At 33.0% G+C, this 16,051-nt stretch overlaps 1 protein-coding gene across 14 annotated transcripts in view; it reads right to left on the reverse strand.

Moving 5' to 3' along the window:
* The window catches only part of LOC143251844 (disheveled-associated activator of morphogenesis 1-like), an 85,529-nt gene that overhangs the window by 47,846 nt on the left and 21,632 nt on the right, over nucleotides 1-16,051 (reverse strand). For 8 of the 14 annotated variants that reach the window (XM_076503209.1, XM_076503116.1, XM_076503133.1 and 5 more), the window contains 3 exons: nucleotides 9,337-9,552; nucleotides 999-1,088; nucleotides 414-482 (listed from right to left, as the gene is read on the reverse strand). In XM_076503209.1, the coding sequence (XP_076359324.1) occupies nucleotides 414-482; nucleotides 999-1,088; nucleotides 9,337-9,516 (339 nt within the window). In that variant the 5' untranslated portion in view covers nucleotides 9,517-9,552. Of the gene's footprint in view, nucleotides 1-413; nucleotides 483-998; nucleotides 1,089-9,336; nucleotides 9,553-14,423; nucleotides 15,666-16,051 lie in introns of those variants that run through there. The other 6 variants (XM_076503218.1, XM_076503183.1, XM_076503166.1 and 3 more) reach the window with 3 other exon arrangements.

Consider the following 16,051-nt stretch of genomic DNA (forward strand, 5'->3'; position numbering starts at 1 on the left):
AACAAAGCACCCTATATAGTACCATGCACATTTGTAACCGATTTCGTTACTTTAAAATACAATTCCAGTAACTTGAGATGCTGACGATAAAAGAAAAAAAAACTTAAGTAAAATAAACAGTTTTTAAACTTTCAGGAAATGTTTGGTTAATAAATTCATTTCATAAAAGCAGTTTTTTTAAATAATGAATGTATTTAACTTTGAATGATGTTTCTGACATGATTATAGCATTTCACCAAATTCCAGAATACACAGAAAACGAAATGTCTTAGTTAATGTACTAATTATCTTGTTGAAAACTCATTTAACGAATCGAGAAACGAGAAGTGGGTCTATAATGCTAAGAATTATTATTTTTTGTCGTCGAATAACAGACTGAAATTTTAATTATTATATGTATGAATAAAACTCACCATTGACATAGAATTCACTCTTTCTACATAATAATCAGAAAAGTGAGCCGATGATGTCTGCTGTTGTTCCTAAAATTGGAAATAAGGATATTTGTATTGAGAACTGACCTCCTATAATTAAAACTATAATAACTTGGAAGTTTTGTTCCAAGCCAATTCTAAATTTCAACTTTCTTGATAAATATAATCAGAATTCTTCTATATACACAGTTGGTAGGCCGATTAACCAAAATATTTCATGAATGCTTTTTCAGTTGTTGTGAATAAAACAACAATAGCCAGAATGATTCACTACAATAAAACAAAATCATGATATTGTAGGTTACTAACCATGCACTAGGTTAAGACTAAAAAATTCGCGCGCTCACGCGCCTGTGTGAGAATGAATTAAAAGTATAATAATGATTTTTTTTGTTAGATGTACAACAAGAAACGTTTCTACGGACAAGAGTTGATTTTTTTCAATTCGAAATCACATTGATGTTAAGTTGGAAATTAATAGATAGTTTAATTGTAATTATTGAAACTAGAATACATTTGAGACTGCACTTAAAAAGCCGTAATTAATAATGTAATCACTCTCACCGATTTCTTGCTTAAGTAAAGTTGCAATTTCTTTTCCGGTGGTAGACTGAACATGATTTCTTTCTTAGCTGCTGTCAGATCTAACTCTTCCTGGAAACATGGAATAAAAACGAGTAGGATAACATGTACATAAGATCTCTTCCAGCAACAGATAAATTTTTCTGAGTATTTATACACATTTATGTTTACCAAAATAAAAAATATTATAAAAACCCAACAGGAATAGTGTTTTACTTAACCATTTTATTATCTATTAATAAATAATTTAAATTACTATTTTGCTGTCGTAGGTACATGAAAACCACAGGCTCAATTTCAATCTAGAGTACAGAAGAGAAATAAACATTTTGTGATGAATAGTAATTACAGAGTTTTATACGATACTGATGTAAGAACTACGCTACATTAACCTCTAAGTTTGCTTCATAGAAACGTTTCATCTTAAATATTTTTATAAATTTACACCTTCTTGAAGCTACATGTTCTGCTTATAATAGAAGTGTTGGCACAATTTCAACCCAGCAACGACAAGAAATACACAAATATGCAATTCCATATTTGTTCAATGGTGCTTGCTGCTAACCGGTTTTGCAAACCTTGGATTCTTTAACAGTAACCAAAAGATGGCGCTGCTTCCAGAATGTTTGAAATAGTTCTTCAGCCTAATCTTCGTATGGACATAATAACTCACTCACTCATTGTCAAACTCTTAGATTCAGTTAATTTCATTGATATTACAAACAAGGCAAACTACAAATGTAAATTATAATAAGATCCCACAGACATCTCAGACTGACTGTCTGGCTAATGTATTGTGTCGTTGATTCGTGATGGTTGTTTCGGTATACGATACGATCAGAGATGCTCAAAAAACTGCATTTGTTTTTGAACGTCGCGCAAAGCTACACGAGGGCTATCTGCACTAGATGTCCATAATTTAGCAGTGTAAGACTAGAGGGAAGGCAGCTAGTCATCACCACCCACCGCCAACTCTTGGGCTACTCTTTTACCAACGAATAGTGGGATTGACCGACACATTATAACGCCCCCCCACGGCTGAAAAGGCGAGCATGTTTGGTGCGACAGGGATTGGAACCCGCGACCCTCAGGTTACGAGTCGTATGCCTTAACCCACCTGACCATGCCGGGCCTGCTCAAAAGCTAATAGCTTCTCTTCACCCATCTAGTGATATAGTAAGACGCTGAACTTGAAATATGAGATTTGTGCATTTATACAGTGTAGTTGTTTACAAGTTATATATACGTCACAAACTAGTAATTAATATACTCGATAATATTTTTCTCTACTACGTCATCATATCTATTAGTAGATCAGAAAACCTACGGAAACAAATTACCTTCTGAAGCTCAACACGATGTTTAAATGGAGCAGCAATTTTCTTCGTGTCAATGAATTTTAATGAAACTTAGGTTATCGAATTTGTTATAACAAGATGAAGAAGCTACAAAAATACAAGGATTTGAACAACCAGATAAAATATATTTCTTATTATTATACTCTAGTGTACCAACTGACGAGTTAAAAGAACAAATTTAAAACTGTGTGTGTAAAAAAAAAAAGCAAATCTCAGGAGCGCTCTCGGGGTAAAAAAAATTAACATACATTGTTTATATTAAATACCTATTTTGAGGTAATCTATACCTGTTTAATTTATAACTGCTTCAAAACAATAATTCAATATGAGCAATTTACATAAAATAGGTTATGCCTTCGATATCATAACGAAATAAAAATACTTTTTGTTACGATTAAGATCTCGACGAGTGATACAATGTTGAAGTGCTGTAGTAAGACCTTCACTATTACATAATTTCATAAGCTAAGGATGTAGTAAACCTATAAAAAGAGACATTACGAACATTTATCTCTGCTGTTTTTATCCCTCCTTTATTAATTTCTTCAACAGGTATAATGATTTCGAAGGTCAGTCTTCAGGACTTAATGTTACTGAGAATTTGCAAGAAAAAGCATTCAAATACCTTTTCCAACTAAACATAAATAATTTAAATCAAACGCACATTTTCTAAATGTAAAAACACATACTCCATGTATAAATTAAGTGAGTGTATTAAAAGTGCTGAAAAATGAATGAAATTAGTCCAAGCTAATTAAATATACTTTACTTTTTAAGTTAAAGTCTTATTTTAATTATACTTTCTCTTATTATTATTATTACAGAAATGAAGTTTATTTATTTTATAATTTCATGCTTCTTACTTTGTCTTTTCTGCAAGTCTTACTAGCAGATAAAAGGTTTCATAATTCCTAATGCCTTTACAAAACCAGTTCCAGTTACTTCCACCCTCTCGCGTCAATCTATTTAAGGTGGGGTCAAGAACTTTATAAAATATTTTTCGAAAAATAATCTTTTGTATTTTACATTACATTCCCCAAAAGGTAGAACATGAAAATGTTTGTTTTAGAATTTTAACTTTTCCAAAATACATTCATTAAAATGTTTGGTGTCATATACTAAAATGAAAAATTACATACTGGTGCAAGTTTGTAGATGCGTCAGTTAGAATTTCATTTTCTCTTGAAACCCATACAAATGCCTTAAAAAAGATCAAGTCTATTATTTGTTCAAAATGTAGGATGATTTCATTGTTTATTCAATTAAAAATCTTCTAGACTAATATCTTTAGTAATTCTCCATATTACAAAAAAATATCAAAAAACTTTTCAAAAACATTTTTACGTAAATTCCAAAATTCTATCCAAACTAATTCGGTAGTTGTAATGGATTTAATATTGTACATTTATTTTAATATCTGCGTTTGTTTCGGTTTGATGCATGTGACGTATATTGCTGGATATGTTTTGCGCAAGTCCAGCTTGTTCTCAGATTTGTAAAAGATTCTCGAGAGCATGAATCAACAATATACATTTCATTAAAATACTAGCACATTTTCAAACACTATTGAATTTTAGATAATCTCGGCTAAAGACTATACAAAAGCAAGTCATCACAAGACGCCAAGAGACAGTAGAAGATTTTTGTTTGGTATCTATAGTCAGTGTACTATAAGTGTCAGAAACTACAATTGTAATTAACGCTTAGTAATAGAAAAACTACAAAATTTGACCAGGAACGTCTACAGATTTCGAACATTATAAACTGTTCAACTTCAGAGAATTAACTTCGGACGTTAGTATTTAAGAGGGCATTAGATATCTTCCTCAGTAAAAAGTGAGCTTATAAACTGCGCGAGGCCAATCAACAACAGAGCTAGGTAGCTTTTCTGTCAAGAGAAGTGTAACAATATCAACTCAGAATTAATTTACTCATCGTGGATCCGGATCGTCGTTACAATATTCAGTTCCAAACCAGATAGAAGACTCAGTATTGTATATAAACCATTATTATAAATTGTATTGATTTTTTTTTGTATATTAAAATGTATTGGTAGAAAGAAAGAAAATTGTGTAACCATCTATTGGCAAATATCGTAAATTTGATATATATTAACATTCAATTAAACTTCTAAATTAAAATTTCCTGCCATTTGAAAATTTAATTCGTAACAATAATAAATTAGAGAGTTGTTCCAGATAAAATATAATACGTAACATAATATATATAGTCCATTCAATAATTCTAGTTTGAAAGATCCCATGGTAATATTAGCATTCGTAGAACAACTTTGTGCCCATTGTTGTGCCAAAAATATGATGAAAGATTTGTTTCTTATAAATAAAAACACATTTTAAAGAATATATCTAAATATTTTAAGATAAAACCTTTATTAAACCTGAGATGAATTAATTCTTAGCACTTATCTTAAAAATATTCCAGTTTTAAGATCATATATATCAAGTCTGAAGAAATAAAACTGACTTCCGATTTTTGGCAATTTTTCAACAAATTCAAAATCATTCCTAATAAGGCTTGAAGTATGGGATAAAATGGTTTTAAAAATATGTCAAAAAATCACTTAAATTTTGAGTATTTTTTTTTTATTGTCTCCTACAATGTCTTATGTATAGGGAGGTTTTCCAGCATGAATATATTCATTACTTTTTAACAAGAATTCAATAATCTCTTTTGATTTAGGGATCTTAGGAAGTGCATAAAAATTTCAAATAATTCAGAAATTAGAGACATTTTTCTTGTTTGTTAATAGAAACTTTAAGTCACCAGCAGAAGTCCTTAATTTTCTATTTTGTGGAATTAACGCACCTCAATTTCTTCGAGCTCCAATTTTTTGGCAAAGTTTTGTATAATTTAGATGTTCATAAACTATACTATTACAAATTTCTTTGGTCAATTATCGATACCTTTATCAGCTTCTTGAAATATAATTTTTTTTATTTTATTTTCCTATGCGATTTCCGTTCCATTGAAGTTACTCTTCGCATTCTTAGTAACTAAATAATGTTTTCACAAATTAACGGTACCTTCGGAATTGTTCCTTGAACAGGGTCAAAAAATTGATTCGCCGTTTGCTAAAAACTTACTTTTATTTAAACTGTCATAAGAATAATTTTAATTCTTAAACTTTATATTAAATTCATATACACTGTTGGCTAAAATCTTAAGGCCGATGAACATAAAGAAAAAATATGCATTTTGCGTTGTTAGACTCAACCACTTATTTGAGTAGAGCTTCAAAAGATGACAATAAGAAAAGGGGGAAAAAAACAAACCTTTTTTAGCATTTAATAGGGAAAATGTGAACACTCTGAAATTAGCCTAAATACTAGCTGGTCAAAAGTTTAAGACCATACTGAAACGAAGCGTTAATCGGTAAACACATTATGAAATTTAGTCATTTGTGTTCAAGCATTAGCATGGTCAACATCTCCCACTGAAATCTCCTCTGTTACACTGGGTAAAAACATGGCAAAGGCTAGAAAGTTCACAGAGTTTGAATGTAGCAGAATTGTTAAGCTGCAAAAGCAAGGTCTCTTTCAGCTTGCCATCGCTGGTGAGATTGGGCATAGTAAAACTGCTGTTGTAAATTTCTTAAAAGACCCTGAGGGATATGGAACGAGAATTTCAAGTGGTTGGCCCAAGAACATTTCGCCGGTGTTGAGAAGGAGGATTCGACGGGTTGTCTGACAAAACACCAGCCGATCGTCGAATCAGAATAAGGCCCTTATGGACGCAGAATGCAGCTCAAGAACAAGAAGATAGCATCTACGAGAGAAAGGCTATAAAAACCGTAAACATTTTCAAAGGCCACGCCTCCAGAAACAGCTCGGTTAAAAACTTTGCTGAGAAGCATCAAACATGGGATGTAGAAAAGTGGAAAGAAGGTTTTGTTCTCTGATGAGAAAGAAATTAATCTGGATGGTCCAGATGGCTTCCAACATTACCGGCACGATAAGGATATCCCACCGGATACATTTTCTCCACGACACAGTGGAGTAGGTTCCATCATGATCTAGGGGTGCTTTCTCCTTCCATGGAACAATGGAGCTTCAGGTTATACAGGGGCATCAAACAGCAGCTGGGTATACATTGGCATGTTGGAGAGAGCATCCTTATTGGCTGAAGGCCCTCGCTTGTGATCTTTCAGTGGGACAATGTTGCAATCCACAATACACGCAGAACAAAGAACGTTTTTATGGCGAATAATGTGATTCTTTTGGACCATCCAGCGTGTTCGCCCGAACTGAACCCCATGAAAAATGTTTGGGGGTGGATGGCAAGGGAAGTCTATAGATATGGAAGTCAATTCCAAGCAGTGCATGATCTTCGTGAAGCTATCTTTACCACTTGGAATAACATTCCAGCCAGCCTTCTGCAAACGCTTATATCGATCATGCCAAAGCGAATGTTTGAAGTTATTCGCAATGACGGCCGTGCAACTCACTACTGAGACCTCTTGTTGGGCATTTCCTACCCTGTTTAAGACTTCTTTTTGGTATGATCTTAAATTTTTGACCAGCTAGTATTCAGGCAAATTTCATAGTGGTCACATTTTCCCTATTAAATGCTAAAAATTTTTTTTTCCCTTTTCTTATTTTCATCTTTCGAAGCTCTACTCAAATAAGTAGTTGAGTCTAAAACGCAAAATGCATATTTTTTCTTTACGTTCATTGGCCTTAAGATTTTGGCCAGCGTTGTATATTATAACCATAAAATATTCAAGCCATAAATCAAAACACATTACCATGATTTTTTAGCCAGCAGCGTATGTCTTCTGCCAGTTGCATTTTATTAGGTTTATTTGCAGAGTAAATATTAAACATTTTGACAATAATCGTATTTAATTTTCTTGCAAATTATTTTTATTAAATTAACAAAACCAAATGATGATCTTGTTTATCTAAATGTTTAACAGAATTATCACTTCGTTTTAAAGTTATACATGTCGGTCTTTCATATAATCTTTCTCTTCTTCCATTTTACTGAAATTTGTGTGTATTTTCTGTTGACTTCGAACATATTCATTTCCTATAGTAGCACACCTGGGATTCCACCTAGTGTTGTTAATGTTGATCTTATTACCCCTCCTCCATTAGTACAGTGACGTATTTGGACTTACAACGCCAAAAATCAAGTTTCAATACCCGTGGTGGGCAGAGCATAGATAGGCTTTGGTATAGTTTTGCTTAGCTATAAACAAATATTTCTTAAATCATACTTTTATGTAATGTAGTAAGAATTTTTAAAATTAGTTTTTCATTACCAGTATCTTAAGAATCTTTACTTCTATTTAGAATACTACCACTACTTTCATCTTTCCTTCCTGCGTCTGGTTTTCCTTTACATTTCTTTGTCATAAAAAACACGTTTCGTTTTGTTTCCAAATTTGACAACTTTTTCTATTCCATTATACACAAGTTATCCAAATTCTCTATCAGTGATTCAAAAATATTTTTATTCTCTATCCTTCCATTAAATAAGTTACAAATTTTCGAATCCATTTCCGTAAATTTTATCCTTTGATTTTCCAATCTAACTTCTAGAGCTTCAAGTTTTATCCTCAAACTTTTCCATTTTCAATCATTTTCTCAGTTGCTTTTCTTAATTTCACTTCTTTAAACTTTCCACGAAACTTGAGAAATATTAATGGGAAAGCCACTCAAACTAAATTTTCATAGTTTACTTAATTTTGTGCTTCGAAGCTTCTCCAAAATACAAATTACTTCTTTCCAAAAATATCTTATAGTACTGTTCAAATTACACAAAATATCTTTAAATTCTCTTTTACTGTTTTAACCTTATTTCCTTCCAATAAAACCTTCAATGTTTGTTTAATATTTATCAAAAGTTCTACTTAATTTCTCTAAGATATCCTGCTTTGAGCGTCACTTTAAGAAGATAGCAGTAAGGGGACAGAACTAACTAACTGTGCAAAGTCAGTAGGAATTGCGAAACTGTGAAAACTATTACTAAAACTTAATAGAAAAGATAAAGTAAATAAAAAGGTATGAAATTATGGCATAAATAAACTACATTTCTGTAACAATAAGAAAATATGATTAAAATAAAATTTTAATGTAAAAATTAAAGTATGTATTGAATACATTTTGACTAATTTCATTTAATTATGAACATTTTTTTTATGTAATTAAAAATGTATACACGGAGTACATTATCTGTTTGTATATTTGGAAAATGTATGGTTTTTATTCTTATTTATATCTAACTTAAAAACGGTATTCGAATATTAAAAAAAAAATCGTTGTGTGTAACCAATTAAATTTCATACACATAGAACCTGTGTATGCCAGTATATTTGAAAGCTTTAAAACAGTAAAGTTAGCTTAGAGCAGGTATAACGTTTAATATTTAAATCAACATTCCAAGTTCAACAATGTACTTAAATTATGGAATTGATTGTAGTTATTTATTCATATAAAATATCAATCCGCACGAATTTTACAGATTATTTATGTATGGTTAAACAAAAAACAATGCAACGTCGTAGCTGTTCTGAAAACTAGTCTTACTTACTGCAAAATCTGTAAAATGTAATAAAATAAACTTTAAGTAAACTAAAAAACTATTACTATTTTTTCTTTAACAAAAGGTAACTTTTCATACTACAGTGTTCAAATTTCATATGTTAAGCACTTATCCTTTATCACGTTCAAAATATAACCGTAAATGTTTTTAATTTTTTCACTTTGACTGGCTTCCATATTTTACAACAAAAGATAGGATAAAACAGTTGATATGCAAAGATCATTTCTTGTAAATTTTTCTTTTTCTAAAATATTGCTATGTAAAGACATGACCATATGACAGTTTTATTCGTATTATGAAACTTAAAAGACGAAAAAACAAACTGATATTTTGCTCTTTTGTTGTGACCATATAAACCAAACGTCTCGAACAAATAAGATTTACAATTTACTTACAACCAACTCCGCAAACTTCACATTCAGTTCTTCTTCCCCTGGGACTGGTTGTGTAGGCCCGAGTAAGTGTGGCTGGAGGTTTACCACCCCACCATTTTCCACCACGTAATAGGTGATTTCGGGTGGTTCTTTGGTGCCGAAACAGTTGCACAAGCCTTCATTTTTTTTCTTTACAGGCATGCTGGTCAAGTTAGTTGGGGCTGTAAGGACAAGATGCTGTAGAAAAGAAAGTGACACATCTCAAGAACAAGAGAAAGTGGGTACAACACTTTCAATTTCTTTTTATAGCAATAATAAAATATTCGGTTCCACTTAAAGTTAAAGAATGAATTTTGGAAATTATACAAACACGAAATGATATGACGTGATACAAACTTGATTTAAAAAAAAAAGTATTTTTTTTATACCGCATGCGTTTTATCGCAAAACTAAATAATGGGTATCTGCGCTGTACCCCTCGCATTGAAAGAACCCTAAATTTTGGCGTTCTCATATCGATCAATAAAGAATGCCCCCCCCACTGACTCAGCGGTATGTCTGCGGACTTACAACGCTAAAAACCGGGTTTCGATACCCGTGGTGGGCAGAGCACAGATAACCCATTGTGTAGCTTTGTGCTTAATTCAAAACAAATCCAAAGAATTATTACAATTTTTATTCTACCAAGCTCAAACTTTCCCAATTCAATACAAGCCGGATGTTTCAAAGGAAATCGAACAAACACAATAAACTTTGATAACAGGAGTTAAAAACCAACATTTACTTATACAGCTAGGTTATAGTATGTTTATAACTTTTATAGTTAATAGTGGGTGGCATGGTCTGATGGCTAGGCATGCCAAATTGTGATTCCGAGGGTCAGTAATTTGTGTATCTTATCGAAACATTGCCTTCCTTACTTTGGAGCCGTGGGTATGTTAAAAGGATGACAGACAAAATCTACCAAAAGGTGGTAGGTAGTGTGTGCCGTTGTCTAGCTGTTCTTATGCTAGTTTATCGTTTTAAAGTTAAGGATGGCTAAGATTAACTCTTGAGAAATTTTGCGCGATTATCCTAAACAAACAGATATACAATTGGTACAATGAACTACATTGTATTTTGAAAATACATGTCAAACATGTATGTATATTGTTACATAATTCGTGCTATTTCTCAGAGATTGTCAAACATTTTAAAGAGCACCACCATTATTTGTAACTGTGATACTTGATGTCCCTCATTCATACGTATACACAAATTAAAAAAAAAAAGCTGCCGTCATTAAATATTAAAAATGTGTAATTCAACCAGGACACGAAGTTAGGTGTAAAGAACACCTTTTAAGGTTGAGAGAGGTGAAACAGTGGCCAACTTTTGGTCAGTCTGCAAGGGATTAAGGGATTGCAACACTCGTCGTTAGAAAATAATTCGAAGGAATAGCCACCTCTCTTATTTAACCACTGTATGATTACAGAACTATTATATAACCATGATACGTTCTCATTCGATTATGAAAAACAGATGTAAGGCCCCAAGATAAAATAACTTGTTGGTGTGGGTTTTTTATGAGAAATAAAGTATCAATCCTTTCTCCATAATTCTGCCTCAATACTAGCGTGGCACTGATCAGGTAAAGTGTTAGGCGCCTGATCATTAAAAAGTAAGTACTCCAATGTCCCCTACCGCCACAACACAGGCATTTGATTTATGGATCACTACCTACCCTGAAGGACCACAAGTCCGATAGTAGTCGTTGGTTAGAAATTAAGGAAGATAAGGTTCCCCACATAATAGTAAAAAAAAACAACTCACGATTTTCTGTTCAAAACCCCTTTACACACATCACAAGCTGGGCGAAGAGGAACAGTCGTTACTGAGCGCTCCGGAAGATCTCAAATTATAACGGCTGTCATGATTTTGACAATTTATGAGGAAAAGATATAAAAGACAGATGTTTAACAGAAGAAAAACAAAGACTGAGTGATGTGAGAGAGACCGAGAGAGTAAGAAAGGGTGAAGAAAAATAGAAATTATACGTCTACGAAAGGAAACGTAGTTGTATATCGTTGCGTTATTGCTTATAATAATAAACAGTAATTTGCTATGTATATTAGTACAAATCTATTCCTGAAGAAATAAAAACCTCAATAAAGTTAAAAGGAGGGCACTAATGTAACAAAGTGGTGTCAGAGGTTGGCGGTTATGTATATTAGCTTACAGTAGTGTAAATCTTGTGCAAGAACCATTGCTATATGTTATACTTAATCGTATAATAAAAACTTCATATTTCAAGTTAGAAATCATCTTATAACATTTGAAAGTTTTTGTTTATCATATTAAACACAGTAAATAACTAATAAAACATTCCAGTTTACTGCCAGCATCATTCTTTTTCTTTTAGAATAAAAAACGGCAGTTTGTGACAAGTTTTAGGTTAATCAGAGTTTCATCATAACGACAACGTGAATGACAGGATAGGAAAAGTTTACTTGGGTTTTAAAAATTTCCGATTCCCACTTTGGGCGTATGTTTGTGAAATTTATAGACGATCACTAACCACTTCCACAGCAATACCTGATAACAGTATATATAACACTAACCAAGCTCTTCCAGTAATAGAACGGTATCGGAAAGGAATTGTTTTACATTGGAGTTTTAGCTTTAATGAACTGCCTCTGCCTGTTTTCTAGAGTGGGGCGTCTATATAGAGCCCTTCTTCAAGTATACTTTATTCCAATAAAACTGTACACAAACATTAAAACTTGATTTTCTTAGGGAATTTATGAAGATAACTCTTTTGTTAATTTGTTGTATGTGTTTAAAAGATGGTAAAAAGTGTTGTTGAACCTCCACATGCAGGCATTGTCTGCCCTTTCATGCTTGTTTTTCTTAATCTGAGAGTCAATAAAAATCTCAAAGATGTGCAAGATGAAAACTTCTCACCACAGTCTGTGTGCTCGACATGGTTGTGAATTACGATTTCTATCCTTGTGTGATGTTACACTTTTAACTATCACAACATTTTCCGCCAATAACCATGTTAAAAGTGAAAATTTGCGTTTCTGGGAGTAGCTAGCTAGCTTTCAGAGTCTGACATTTTAGTAAAAACCATGGGATTCTCCCGAACCATAAGTTAAACTGATTTAGTCTAAATTATCTACCACTCCGCCGTAGCAAATAACAACAGAATCTAAAAAAGATTGCCAGCTTGCTCTCTGCAAGTTATCTAATGTACAGGGTGGCCCGTAAGTCCCTACCCATCCATATGCTATTATGTTATATTCAATTACGCATGTATTATAAATTTGTATCCAGACAAATGGATAGGTCGTGGTTCTGTAACATCCCCGGCACCCATGAAATGGCCCTCAAGAAGTCCGGAATTGGCAAGATGTGATAACTCTCTTTGGGGATACATAAAGGGCATTGTGTCTAAACAACGTTATAATTCTAATGAAGAGTTGAAGGCAGCTGTTACCGCGGCATTTGGAACAATAACCCCTGCTATGTTGAGGAAAATGTCTCACATAACATGGCGTCGCATAATATTATGCAGCGAGAATGAGGGACAGCACACAGATACACTGGATACATAAGATATATGGATGGGTAGGGACTTACGGGCCACCCTATAATTTAAAGAACAAGTTCATTGCTCATAGGTTATATGGCACGTCAATCAATATAAATTGTGAGAGATTACTTCGTCAAGCACAATAACTTTAGTCCTCACAGGTGTCTGTCTGGTAGATGGTTTTAATCAACCAAGTGTAACTTCGGACTCAATGAAATTGGATGATTTATTCAACAAGTAGATCTACGGCAGTTACTAAACCAAACAGATGAACGATAGTGTCGTAGAGGTGAGTACTTAACAAAGATGAAGAAAATAGTCAAACCAAGATACTTATTGTACAAGAATACACAAATAACACACTTTAGTTTTTAATTTACTTTTTCAACCACAGCACTGCAAATAAACAAACAAAATGCACTTATTACTGGTTCGGTAGCACTGCTAATGTTATGACATGTTTGTTTTGTTTTGAATTTCGCGCAAAGCTACACGAGAATTATTTGCGCTAGCCGTCCCTAATTTAGCAGTGCAAGACTAGAAGGAAGGCAGATAGTCAACACCACCCACCGCCAACGTTTGGGATACTTTTTTACCAATGAATAGTGGAATTAAACAGTCACATTATAACGCCCCCACGGCTGAAAGGGCGAGCATTTTGATGTGGCGGGGGATTCAAACCCGCGACCCTCGGATTACGAGTCAAGTGCCTTAACCATCTGGCCATGCCGGACCCGTTATGACATGTCAGTAAATGTAAATATAAGTGTTAGAGTTTCTAAGTGTTTATTTTTGCAAGAGAATATTTTATAAAACCACTAAATATCTAGAATTTGTTGAGATATTAAAGATGCTTTAAAAAGATGTCACCGACAGTCCATCTTTACTATTACTTACAATCTTAAATTATATTCGCGAGATTTAGGGTTACTAATTTAAAGTAATTAAAATTTATATTAATCATACCGTATAGTAAATATGGCAACTAAAAATTAAGTGAAGTTGTTGATAAAAACTTGAGTTTCGTTTCTCGAGGTCGTTAAATAACTTGAGTTGCAACTAGAAAATATGTACATTTATTAGATAAAAGTGAGTTGCAGCTTTACGTCATATAACAATCATTTTATTAACTTTTACTTTCAGAATCACGAGAAGGAAGGAAACAATTCACTACGAACAACAGGTTACGTATTTTTGTATCGCACTGTAAATCATGACAAACCTTCAATAAAATTAACATCTTTTACAACCCATTTTTGTTAGCGCAGCAACAACAAAATGTGACAGTTCACAACGACCAATAAAACAATGATAATTATTATTTTATGGTCACGATAAAGAAGGCAGCACACACACAATTCACCCACATATAATCTTACTTAAAACTCAAAGTAAGTACTATATTGTTGTATTTACCTTATAAAACTATGGCATGTGTAGAACTTGAACAGATAAAACGCTTTTGTTTAAATAAGTGAAGCGGACTGTGTATTCTTCTGAAAGAATAAATATAATTACTTATTCTATTACTTACCACATGACAACGTTCAACGGATCGTGAAATGTACGTATGTCAACAGACAACAAACGAAAACATTAATTGAATAACGAACTACGTTAGTTTTAATAACAGTTATTGATATGACAAAATTACGGAATACACACAAATTAGCTTTGACATAATAAAGACTGGAACTGTCCTAACATTTTCCAGTTCAATAATCAGAACCTGCGGTGATGGTAAGAAAATGAAAAACAGTGACCATGATTCATCCTCCATTAGTAACTTCCAACAATAACCTTCACTGGTGTCCCCCTGACCTACATACTGTATCCATTCACACACACCCCTCAGGGTATTATGGTCGATAATACCGATTACAACTCTTCAACCTTGTGAAATTAGTGCCAATCATAGCACTGTTGCCAATAATAAAATGTTTCTCTCCGGCTACACGTACTATTGAAATACGGATACCACTAATAGTCACAATGGAGTAGAAAGATGACAGTGAGAACATACTTGTGTGTAGCTGGCTGAATTTAGTTGTTTACGAAAAATGAATACACGACGTACGATAATCTTTAATTCTAACACAACTGTAACAACACCATGTATAATATACATTTTTTTACACTGAAAGAAAACGACTTTACGTGAGCGACTGATCTTCGACAATAACCGGCATGAGTTCCTACATTAGGGATAAAGTAAATATTGTTTTTAAGGCCCAGATTTATAACTAGGTGTTACCTGATTCCAGAGGATAGTGCCCCATGAACCTATTCCTCCATCACACACACTTTTTTTTTTTTTTAGTACTTGAAGTTAAAATATCGTGTTTTTCCCATTTAAAAATCGGGCTATACCTCTGTTATGTGCCGATTTGTGGCATGAAAACTAAGCAGCAGCAAATACACAGAAGACCCCTAAAGTTAATATTTTTAGATGTTTGTGTTGCTCCATAAAACAGTCAATTTTCTTGATGTTTAAAATTTGACGTCTACGCTGTTAATCAGACCTCAATATCTGTTCCACTGAGCTCTTCAGTTAGAGAACTCTGAAAACGAAACTGTTTGTCAAGATTGTTCAAAACTGTCGTGGAATTAGATCTCCGATTTTGGCTAACGAAGTAGTTTTTGTTTTTAAATAATGGTTAGCATCATTGTACAATAGTAAAACTGATATCTTATGTATCTATAGATTCTAGAGTTAGGTACTTGCTTTGTTAGAAGTATTTACATAAGGTATACAAATAGTATTTTTCCAAATATACCTCAAGACAGTTGGTATAGGTATTAAAACTTTTGTTAAAATAAAGTAGAGAACAACGTTTCGACCTTCTTGGATCGTCTTCAGGTTAACAAAGTCTCGCAAACTTTATTTTAATAAAAGTTTTAATACCCATACCAGCAGTCTTGAGATACATTTTTACCTCAAGTGGGTTTCTTGTCATCAAGAATTTTTTGTTCAGTTTTGTTATAAAGTATTAGACACAGAAAGCCGTTTGCTAAAATAACTCTACACTTAACATTTAAATTTTCTCCATAACTATTGCTTGTTTAAAGTGTACGACTTGTATCAAACAAATTCATCTGCAAACGACTTTCCAATACGAATTCGATAACCCTCAGTTTTAGATTGCGGCTTTAAACACCACA

Source organism: Tachypleus tridentatus, chromosome 1 (genome assembly GCF_004210375.1).
Source record: "Tachypleus tridentatus isolate NWPU-2018 chromosome 1, ASM421037v1, whole genome shotgun sequence".
NCBI classification, from domain to species: domain Eukaryota; kingdom Metazoa; phylum Arthropoda; class Merostomata; order Xiphosura; family Limulidae; genus Tachypleus; species Tachypleus tridentatus.